The sequence below is a fragment of the Balaenoptera borealis genome (genome assembly GCF_965194805.1).
Source record: "Balaenoptera borealis genome assembly, chromosome: 1".
NCBI lineage: Eukaryota > Metazoa > Chordata > Mammalia > Artiodactyla > Balaenopteridae > Balaenoptera > Balaenoptera borealis.
In genome coordinates this window covers 62,460,694-62,472,738 of record NC_138860.1, presented here as the reverse complement: position 1 = coordinate 62,472,738, position 12,045 = coordinate 62,460,694, and the positions used below count along the sequence as shown (strand labels likewise).

Below are 12,045 nucleotides of genomic sequence, written 5' to 3'. Positions count from 1 at the left end.
ATGTGGGATCTTCCCGGATAAGGGCTCGAACCCGTGTCCCCTGCATTGGCAGGCGGATTCTTAACCACTGTGCCACCAGGGAAGTCCCTGGACCAATACTTTTTAATCTAATCCAGATTGACCCCATCCGAGTCTCCAGCCCGGAAGCTTCATGGAACCAGTGGTTTCCCAGTGGCTTTTCTGACAGGAGGCCCCTGGCACAGACTGGCAGAACTTTCTGCAAGTGACAGGATCACACCTACCTTAACTGCTCTCTGATCTGGAATCCTCTCAATTTCTATCATGCTCCGGTCACAGAGCTGCCAGCAGTTTGGCGATAGAATGACATCATTCATCTGCGCCATGTTCTGCGCCAGGCGCACGTCATCCACCGCCTGACCAATCACCAGAAAGTAGTTTCGAGTTTCATCTCCAAAGACCAACATGGTGATGTGGCCGGCAGCCAGGCCTGGCAAGAAGGCAAGCAATGGATTTGCATGAGAAGTGGCTTAGTCCCCAGCAGCATGGGTTCTTGGACAAATCAGAATCTTGAGCATCCCAGAGCAAAATCTAGTTTCTAAAATTTTACATGGAAATCAGAGCAGTCTATTCTGGGTCTGGCCCTTCCCAAACTCCTTTTCTCCCAAAGCTAGCAAGTTACCTACTTGTTTTCACCTTTCTATGACATTTAGCTCCCTAGATGGCCCTATCAGTCCCCAAAGTTATTTTATCTTTTCTTCAATTTATTTATACTTTGACTTATTTACACTTCTTATTTATACAGAGGACAGTTTTAATGATTTCTGTTTGGGAACAACTTGCATTTTATCAGAGATTGAGGCTCCAGCTGAAAAGAAGCACTTAGGGTGAAATTTCAGGCAACAGCCAGAGAAGAAAAGGTAGGGGAAAGGAACAGGCATTTTGACCATCAGGTTCTATCCCAAGAATGTGTCCTCCAGTTGTTTTCAAGTTGGGAGCTGAAGGTTTTGGTACCAAAGCAACAGAAGAGAGACTGTTGTAAAATATGACATGTATACGAAATGTATGTATACATGAACTATAAGTGATACACAGTTCTTTTAAATGACTATAATTAACATAATCATAACTTGTTTTTTTATCTTTGCTCTCTGCCATGCTGATTTGTCAAAGCTGATTTCCCCTGATATATACATATGGTTTGTTTTCCCTCTGAAACATACTGACGCTTAGCCTCATTAAAAGAAAAGTTACTGCAATAGAAATAAAAACAAAAATAAACAAATGGGACCTAATCAAACTTACAAGCTTTTGCGAAGCAAAGGAAACCATAAAAACAAACAAACAAACAAAAAACAGAAAAGACAACCTACGGAATGGGAGAAAATATTTGCAGATGATGTGACAGACTAGGGCTTAATCTCCAAAATATACAAACGGCTCATACAGCTCAGCAACAAAAAAACAAACAACCCAATCAAAAAATGGGGTGAAGACCTTAAGAGACATTTCTCCAAAGAAGACATACAGATGCCAGTAGGCACATGAAAAGAAACTCAACATCACTAATTATTAGAAAAATGCAAATCAAAACTACAATGAGGTACTACCTCACACCAGTCAGAATGGCCATCATTAATAAATCTACAAATAACAAATGCTGGAGAGGGTGTGGAGAAAAGGGAACTCCTACACTGTTGGTAGGAATGTAAGTTGGTTCAGCCGCTATGGAAAACACTGTGGAAGTTCCTCAGAAAACTAACAATAGAATTACCATATGACCCAGCAATCCCACTCCTGGGCATATACCTGGACAAAACTATAATTCAAAAAGATAGGGCTTCCCTGGTGGCGCAGTGGTTGAGAATCTGCCTGCCAATGCAGGGGACATGGGTTCGAGCCCTGGTCTGGGAAGATCCCACATGCTGCGGAGCAACTAGGCCCGTGAGCCACAACTACTGAGCCTGCGCGTCTGGAGCCTGTGCTCCGCAACAAGAGCGGCCGCGATAGTGAGAGGCCTGTGCACCGCAATGAAGAGTGGCTCTCGCTCGCCAAAGACCCAACACAGCCAAAAATAAATTAAAAAAAAAAAAAAAGATACATGCACCCCTATATTCATAGCAGCACAATTCACAATAGCCCAAACACGGAAACAACCTAAATGCCCATCAACAGATGAATGGATAAAGAAGATGTGGTACATATATACAATGGAATACTACTCAGCCATAAAAAATGAAATAATGCCATTTGCAGCAACATGGATGCAACTAGAGATTATCATACTAGTGAAGTAAGTCAGAAAGAGAAAGACAAATACCATATGATATCACTTATATGTGGAATCTAAAATATGGCACAAATGAACCTATCTACAAAACAGAAACAGACTCATAGACACAGAGAACAGACTTGTGGTTGCCAAGGGGGAGGGGGGTGGGGGAGAAATGGATCAGGAGTTTGGGATTAGCGGATGTAAACTATTATATATAGGATGGATAAACAACAAGGTCCTACTGTATAGCATAGGGAACTATATTGAATATCCTGTGATAAACCATAATGGAAAAGCATATAAAAAAAAGAATGTCTGTATGTGTATAAGTGAGTCACTTTGCTGTACAACAGAGATTGGCACAGCATTGTAAATTAGCTACACTTCAATTTAAAAAATTTAAAAATAAATTAAATTAAATTAAAAAAAAAAAAGAAAAGGTACTGGAACCACTTCACTTCTCTAACAGCCAATCAGCATACACCTGAAGGGTCCCCATCATTTGCAAGAAGGATAATGTGTCAAAATTCTCTAGGTGTTAACTTGGAAAAATAAGATTCAGTATTATAACAACTTTGATTATTTTTTCAACAGAAGATTTAACTAATTTGGAAATTCTGAATAACCTAAAGAAAACTGAGAAACAGTTAATTGGATAACCTCTGATCTTATCATCTCTGATACTCGAGAATTACAAAGTTTACAAAGCTTAGTTAGGCAGAAGCTAACACCCACAGCAGCAGCTGTAACTCATCCTTTACACCTCTCAGAATCTCATTCCCCACCTGTGAAATAGATCCTTTGATGCCTGTACCTCAGGACTGTGGTGAAGCGGAAATGACATAGTGTAATGTCTGCAACACAACTGGAAATATGTGTGATTGTTATTGTACATGTGAATTTAAGAAGCCCTCTATTAAGTGGAGCTGTGTCGCAGGTTGAACTTTTAAGCTTTTCTTGCACATGATTCTCATGAAGTGGGGGAGGACCAGTCTTACGACATTGCTGAATCTATGTGATCACAAGCTGCTCCCTGTTGAGCTTAATGATACATATTGTTGACAGAAGCAAGACCTAATCACAATAACAGCAATAGTAATGATAAAGACTATTTTGTGGAGTGGTGACTATGTGCCGGGTACTATACTAACCACGTAAATTTACTTTTTTGTAAGAGTCTATGAGGTAGATATTAGTTCTTTTAACTGGTAAGTGAGGGAACAAAAATTCACATTCTGGTTAACCTAATCCAAAGTTCAAGACAAGATGGTGGACCTGAGTCACAATGTTCTACTGTTTTCTCTTTAGAGGGGAGATACCTCAGGAGTCAGGACCTATATCCAAATTGCTATAGCATCTCTTCTTTCTCAAGAGCTTACCTATCTTGACTCGGACATCCAGGTCTTCTTCAGACTCCTGGGTCTCAAACAATCCATGGATCTCCAGGCTACATTTAATTACCACCGTGATGATGTTTTTCAGTTGCCTCCGCTCCACCTTCCACAGGGCTAGCAGCGCATCACCTTGAAAAGGAAGACACACCAGAGGTCCTGACCTGCCCTGGGGGTCAGTCTATTTTGTATGAAATCTGTACAGAATTACGCTTCAAACATCTCTCCACCCGGTCTGCTGGCCACTGCTTTCTCTGAGATGCCTCGTTTGTCAGAGCACAGGCCCCTCGGCATTCCTTTCTTACCCCTGCTATGTCGGTAAGCCCCCATACCTGCAAATTTTAAGATGTCTCCTCCAAAAATCAACACTTCTGAGAAAAAAAAAAAAAGAAGGTAAAATCAAACTCTGGTTTCTTTCTTTCTTTTAAATTACATAAGTTTCAGGTATACAGCATAACTTTGATTTCTTAAAGCTAATAAAAAGAATCTACTCTTCAACAGTGGGATAGAAATTAGGTCAAGAGAAGAGCAATTCAGAGAATAGGTTTATACTAAAGGTGTCATCTCAGACAAGGCATTTAAACCCATTTGAGTCTGTTTCCTCAACTGCAGAATGAGAACAGTGAACTAGATTATGTACCTGCTCTGTTTTTGTGAATGGGAAAAGATAGGAACGAAGACGGTGGGATTGCTGAGGAGGCTTAAGGACAGCTACCCTCCTCGCATGATAATGGGACGTTCTTCACTGATCTATGTATGTTATGAGCAGGGGCTTGAGTGAGCGTGGGTGAGTACATGAGTGACAGAACTCCATAAGAACTGAAAATCAGAAAAAAACCACAACTATGGTCAACTTGGGTTTTGTTTATTACCAATTTGCATTTTGTTTATTTGGGCTTTCTGACATAAATGGACATTTTTCCTCTTATTTCTGCATCATCGCAAATTTGTTGAGCACCGTTGTGCTGAGTGTAATGCAAAAAGGAATTAGATACACTTTCTGCTTTTAATGACAATCAAATTTTATCTAGTGGGTGATATTAAGATATTACTAGGGAACTCAGAGCCTGATAATAGACTAGACCTCAGGTTTACCTTAATAGAATAAATCCTTTTCCTCATGAATAGTTCGAATTAATAATGCAAACAAGTTGGTAGGCAGAGGTTGAAAAGGAGACCAAAGTTTCAGTCAGCTGGGAGTATTTCAGAATCTATTATTAGGACACAAATTACTGACAAGTTGATTATAAATCACTCATCTATTCATACCCTATTCTCTTAATGACTGTGTTTGAGTTATACTGATGCTAGCTTTTTAGAGTTATTGAATATAACTAAAAGAATTACTACTACAGTTCTTTTAAAAGTAGTCTCTAATTTAGTTTTGTAACTAATGCAAAACTAATCCCTCAAATAGTCTGTGTTAGTGAGGTTTGACGGCATTCCTTCATTTGTACTGTATTATATTTCAAAAAGACTGGTTTCATACACATTTCATGGGGACAGTGACGAATGCTAAGCAACAGTACTTTATCAGGTTATAACCACCAAATACAGAAAAACAATGAATTGAAATATGCTTAAGCCAGAAACCTCTGGGGACACTTACTCTCCACTATTGCACTTATATAGTGGTTGAGGATCTCCACCAATTGCTCAGCCCCTCTGTCCATGTACATGGCTGTGCTGAACTTCTCAGTCATTGCAGTAAAACCTGTAACAAATGTGCAGCTAGTTTCCTTGGGTGCTGGGAGGAACCAAACAGAGTCAAGAGAAGAGGACCACACTGGTGAGCAGTGGGTCCCAGCTTTTAAGAACTGGCAGGGTTTCTCTTAAATGATCTATATGGCTGGTCAAGTGTCAGATATTGGGCCTTCTCTATTTATTATTTTAGGGGTCAGGGAAAGGCACCAGATAACTCTTCCCTCCTAATTTCTCAACTTGTACAGGGATGACTGCAATTTCTTTAACTGGATATAGAACTTCCATTTCATGGTAATGAAAACTCATAAAATTCAAAGACTTCTAAAGAGGTGGCAAGTTTCCTGTTAAGCTGTAAACAACATCTGGAGAGGCCATTTCCTGAGGTCAATTTTGCCTGGGATGCTGTGGGGTGTGGGGGGTTGAGTCAGTTGAGACAGGGCCATTGGAGCCTGAAGTTCCAGGCCTGGGACGTGGACATCTAAAAGATTTGCCCATTACTGGACATGCTGGGTAAAGGAAGAAGAAAGGGCGCCAGGTCCACAGGTTATCCCTCCTCCCTCCAGTTTTCTCAGTAGGAATATTTGCAGTAACAGCACAAAAAACTCGAAAATGCTCCCTCCGCTCTGCAGTCAAGCTCTGCATGTGATTCCGATTTAAGCCTGTTGTTCCCCCACATTAAACATCCCTTTTGCGCTTGCCTGAAATATCAACAAACATCAAGACTCCGTCAAAATAATCCACAGAAGGTCGCTCTGGAGAGAAATCTCCATAGACAATGAGGTCCGGTAAATGAGCTGCTATTTTGACGATGGCCCGATCCTGTGATTCATGTTCTCTTCGAGTGTTCATGTTAAGGCAGATGTTCAGGACTGTATGGTCACCGCAGACAGTCCCCAGATAGACCTTCTGGAAAGCAAAGCTGAGAATGGAGGCAATCTGACTTACATTCATTCACTCACTTTCCTATTTCTTTCTTCCCTTTTGCTTTGTCTAACCTGTGGACTGCTTATTTAAGTGGTTGAGGTGATAATGGCTGAGTTGTTGACCATGCATTTGCGTGAAGGGGTGAGCCCTCAGGGTGCAAGTGCTATGGTAGAGGGGCCAGTAGCACTAATCCCTCCGTCCAGGCCCCTTTTCCTTCTGTCCACATGTCCCCCCTTTCCCTCCCCCTCCCTTTTGGTCTCTCATTTTTTCTCTCTCCTTTTTGAAAATTAAAAGAGAAAGTGTAGGGGCTTCCCTGGTGGCGCAGTGGTTGAGAGTCTGCCTGCCAATGCAGGGGACACGGGTTCGAGCCCTGGTCTGGGAAGATCCCACATGCCGCGGAGCGGCTGAGCCCGTGGGCCACAATTACTGAGCTTGTGCGTCTGGAGCCTGTGCTCCGCAACAAGAGAGGCCGCGATAGTGAGAGGCCCATGCACCGCGATGAAGAGTGGCTCCCGCTCGCCACAACTAGAGAAAGCCCTCGCACAGAAACGAAGACCCAACACAGCCATAAATAAATAAATAAATAAATAAATAAATAAATATTAAAAAAAAGAGAAAGTGTAGACATGAGTTTATGTTTGTGAATATTTATATAAAGGTGAGTAGCAAAGTGGAGTATTATATATAAGAAAGAGATTAAGTGTTTTAAGGTATAGGCGTAAAGAAATAGAGGGAAAGAATTAAAAGGTGTGTGTGTAAGACTTTAAACTGTAAGTGGGAGGAAATACTGAAATTTTAATGTGTTACCCAGTTAGCTTTGAGAAAACTAGGATTTCCTAAGGCATTCATTTAGCTGCTGGGGCTGATGAAATGATCATGCCTGAATGTTGTAAAAATCATGCTCTACCACACTGAACAGGAATAGCATACCCAGTATTTTCAGAGCAATTCAAGTTCTTGGAATAAGTGATACAGATACTAAGTGAATTAAAAACAAAAACAAAAACAGGAGGAACAGATACTCACCAACATGGAGGACGTGGCTAGTAATTTCAACCAAACATAGGTCATGTTGGGGTACATAAGAGTATTAGAAGGAAAAAGTGAGTTAACATATATCTTAGACTTCAGGAAAGCATTTTTTTTTTTTTTTAAATCAGGGAAAACATTAGTATATTAGTATATTTAACAAACAAACAAAAAAACCTTAAAATTGATAGAAACCTCTAAAAATGGGTACTAAATATTAAGTATTAGATAATCTTTAAAAGGAAAAACCTTGGTAAATGCAAATGTTAAGAAGTGAACAAAAGGTAGAAGGAGAAGCATATAAGTAAGGTTAAAAAAAAAAAAGAGTATCATTAAAACACAGCATATGCTAGGAACAGTCAATAGATGACAAATATATCAAATAAAAAATTTCAGAGAGTGAATTTGATAAATGCTATATGAATTTATCAAAGAAGGGTGTGAGAATTCCCAGAATGAACTGAGACTTAGTAAAAATGATGAAGTTAAGAAAACCCGGAGGGACTTTTAGGTTTTATTGAAAGCAAGGTAATTAATAAAAGAGGAATAAGGACAAAGCTTAACTATGATGTACTACACAGCTCTTCTTTTGTTTCTGTCTTCTCCACTATGCAGAATTGAAAATATAACAAATATTGACAAGAAAGAGTTGAAGTCCAAGATAAGAAAGCAGTGATAAAACACCAGTCATTTAAATTCAAGTAGCCATTCCCAGATAACCTATATCCACTGAAATATATGGAAAGAACTGACAGATGTAATGTCAGTAATCTCAAAGAATAATGGAGAATGAGAGAGAGGCTGGAAAACTAGAGACGGGTACATTCTCTTCTGAATTTCAAAAGATGAGCCTACATGTGGATTCCAGAAAACACTGTCTGGTAAACGTGATGTATCAGTCAGTATAAGCTAGGTTTTGCTTCATTAACAAAAAAATCCAAAATCTCAATGGCTTGAAATAGCCAATGCTTATTTCTTATTCATTTCCTGCTGGTGCTACATGTCCATTGTAGGTTGTCTGAGGCCCTACTCTATTGTTGCCTTCACTTTGGTACACAGGCTGGGATATTTTGGCTGTGGAGACAGTGGGAAAAGAGGATTTGATTGCAGACTCTTTCTTAAAGTGTTTTCCTAGAAGCAATATATTTCACTTCCACTCAAATGACATTGGCCAAAGCAAGTTATGCAACATATCTAATTTCACCTAAGTGGGAAAGTGCAATCCTACCATGTGCTCAGTGAGAGTGAGAGCTGGGATATTTGTGAGTTATCATACTTGATAATATGTGAGCACTTAATCAGTAACAGGTGATTAAAAGGAGTCAAAAGGGATTCAGAGCTGAGAACAAACTAGCCTTATTTCCTTTTTTGATTTATTAAACTTTAAAATCAAGAGAATGCTGTCGACAAAGTATATCTTGACTTTAACAAGGCATTTGGCCAAATTTCTCACATCTTTGTGGGTAACATACAAAATTATAGGAGTGATGAAAATATAGTTAGCTGGTTAACAATTAGACCTAAAGGATATTGATTTGTGTTCTAGTGTCCATTCAGAGGGAGCCTCCATGAGTGAGGTAGAGGACTCAGATAAAGATGTAATTGGAAGGAGAGCTAATGTACTGAATGATAGGATCAGGATCTTAAAATATTTTAATTGACTGACATAACAATGAAGTTTTGGAAGAATAAATGCAAATAAGTTGTATGCTTAGAATTTTAACAAAATCAAATGCATAAGCATGTGGTGTAAAAGACTAGATTTACTGCAAATCCAATGTTATCTTTTAAAAAACTTACTTATTGAAGCATAACATATGCACAGAAAAATGCAAAATTCCTAAGTGGATAGCTTGATGAATTATTATAAAGTGAACAAATCCATGTTCTCTACTCATATCAAGAAAGAACAGTACTTCCCCGGTGGCGGGTTGAGAGTCCACCTGCCAATGCAGGGGACATGGGTTGGAGTCCTGGTCTGGGAGGATCCCACATGCCATGGAGCAACTGGGCCCATGCGCCACAGCTGCTGAGCCTGCGCTCTGGAGCCCGTGGGCCACAACTGCTGAGCCCGTGTGCCAAGACTGCTGAGGCCCACGCGGCTGGAGCCTGTGCTCCACAACGGCGGAGGCCACTGCGGTGAGAGGCCTGCACACTGTGGCGAAGAGTGACCCCTGCTCGCTGCAGCTGGAGAGGGCCTGCACACAGCAGCGAAGACCCAACGCAGCCAAAATTAATTAATTAATTAATTCATTCATTCATTCAAAAAACAAATAAGGAACCTGACCAGCACTACAGAAGCCTGTTTCATGCCATCTCCTGCTCATTCCCCCCACATCTCCCCAAAGGTGAACTATCTCCTGATTTCTAGCACCATAGATCATTTTTACCTTATTTTTTAACTTTATATATATGGAATCATATATACTTTCTTATTTTTTCTCAATTGTTTGTGATGTTTATCCATGTTGTTGTGTGTATACCAGTACACATTTATTTTCAGTGCTGTATGGTATTGCTTGATTATACACAAATTATTTATCCCTTCTACTACTGACCTATGGGTTGTTTCCAGTTTTACGCTATTAGAAATAATGCTGCTAAGAACATCCTTGTACATGTGTTTTGGTAAACGCATGTATGCATTTCACTTGGGCATATACCTAGGAGTGGAATTGCTGGGTCAATTTACACCCCACAAGCAAGATGTGAGAGGTCAGAAGCTCCATATCCCAGCTAACATTTGCTATTGTCAGTCTTTTAAAATTTTGGTCATCTTGGTAGGTGAGTGGTGATATCTGTGGTTTTGTTTCCCTGGTGGTACTAATGAAATTAAGCACCTTTTCATATGTTTATTGGCCATTTGGATGTATGCAAATCTCAAGGTAGTAAGCAGTGTTCATATCTGATTCAGAGTATTGGGTTTAGTTCTGCCCACTTTATTTGAAGTTCATGGACTATGGAATGTGAGGAATGATGGGAGAGATTGGAAACGTTGTCGGATGATGACATTTGGGTGAAAATGGTCATTGTCTTCCGGTATTTAAACTGAACTGTGAAAGTTGTGGAGTAACCAGGAGTTACACGTGCAAAGTCTAATGCAGACCCCTGAATTTAACAAAAGAATTACCCTACTTTCTCCCTCAGGTAGGGGTTGGATTTGACTAAGCAAGAATAAACTTCATGGGAGGGCTGAAGAGGGAATGGAAAGCTGGTGTTCTTTTTCCTCAGCGGAGGGAGCTACTCTTTCAAAGAATAGGTGATCTTAAATAGTATAAGTTCTGTAGGAATGGATGCTCTGAACAGCCTTCCACAGATGGGCTGAGCGGCCAAGAACAGTTAGGACTGAGCAGAACTGAGCAGGGTGTAGCTCTATTCCTCCCTCTCCTGCCTCTCTTCGTTGACTATCTCAACTTTGCTCTCTTTTGCTATCACTTGAAAGAGTGTCAGATTTAGCAAATAACAATATAGGACATCCAGTTAAATTTGAATTTTAAATAAACAGTGAATAATTTTTTAATATAAATATATCTCAAATATTGCATTTTATTTAGCAACCCTACTACCAGCCCCTTCGATCTTGGCAATACCCCATACTCCTCACATGCACAGTATGGAATGTTTTGCTTTAGTCTTAAAACTCACACTAAAACGGGTTAGATTTATTGATTGATTGATTGATTCAAAAGGATCAAGTGGGATCAATGGCTGGCAATCCCTGAGAGGCAAATTTAAACAATGTAAGGATGAACATTGGACCTGGGTAGTCTTAGGAAATACTGGATTTCCTTGTGAGAGACTGCATGTCCATCTGCCTTCAAGGTTGTAGAGGTGATTCTCCTCTTTAGTGGAAAGATGAATTAGATGATTGCTAAGATTCCATTTTTATTGAAGTATAGTTGATTTACGATGTTTCAGGTGATTAAATAAGGTGATATGAAGATTTAGACAGATTTTTCTAAGTTTACGATTACTAGGTAAGGAAAGTAGATGCATTTGGAGATTAAGATGACAAATACAGAAGAGAAACTAGAATAACAAAATTATTTGTTCATGGGCTGAAGAGGCAAAGACATCTAAGATGAACACCTGAGCTTTTCTCATGAACACCCATAGGAACACAATTGAAATTCTCTCTTTTAGAAGACAGTTTTCTGCTTTAAGTTCTGCAACATCAGAAAATGATTAGTGATATGGCACATACCACATTGTAATAATAATTTATTAAGACCTTTTTTTAAATAATCTTTTAAAAATTAATTAATTATCTATTTATTTTTGGCTGCGTTGGGTCTTCGTTGCTGCGCACGGGCTTTTTCTAGTTGCGGCGAGCAGGGGCTACTCTTTGTTGCGGTGCATGGGCTTCTCATTGCGGTGGTTTCTCTTGTTGCAGAGCATGGGCTCTAGGCGCACGGGCTTCAGTAGTTGTGACACGCAGGCTCAGTAGTTGTGGTGCACAGGCTTAGTTGGTCTGTGGCATGTGGGATCTTCCTGGACCAGGGCTTGAACCCATGTCCCCTGCTTTGGCAAGTGGATTCTTAACCACTGCACCACCAGGGAAGCCCTATTAAGACCTTTTTAATGTAAAGCATTTTACAGAGGTTGCCTCATTTAATCCTCAAAACAGCACTGTGAAGTAGGCCTCATCCCCATTTTATAGATACAGAAAATGAAGCTCAGATGAATTTGCCTTAGGTCACATAGCTGGAAAGCAAGCCCAGGTCTGTGGAATTTCAAAGTCCATATTCTTTCTACTATACCACA

General features: G+C 40.0%; 1 protein-coding gene across 1 annotated transcript in view; it reads right to left on the bottom strand.

Annotated features, from left to right (window-relative positions):
- The window catches only part of ADCY10 (adenylate cyclase 10), a 106,484-nt gene extending 95,049 nt beyond the window's left edge, over window positions 1-11,435 (bottom strand). The window contains exons 1-6 of the mRNA XM_082361222.1: window positions 7,279-11,435; window positions 6,027-6,234; window positions 5,234-5,338; window positions 3,957-3,995; window positions 3,613-3,756; window positions 243-448 (exon numbers count right to left, since the gene is read on the bottom strand). Of these exons, the coding sequence (XP_082217348.1) occupies window positions 243-448; window positions 3,613-3,756; window positions 3,957-3,995; window positions 5,234-5,338; window positions 6,027-6,234; window positions 7,279-7,335 (759 nt within the window). The 5' untranslated portion in view covers window positions 7,336-11,435. The remainder of the gene's footprint in view (window positions 1-242; window positions 449-3,612; window positions 3,757-3,956; window positions 3,996-5,233; window positions 5,339-6,026; window positions 6,235-7,278) is intronic.
- Window positions 11,436-12,045: the final 610 nt, after the last annotated feature.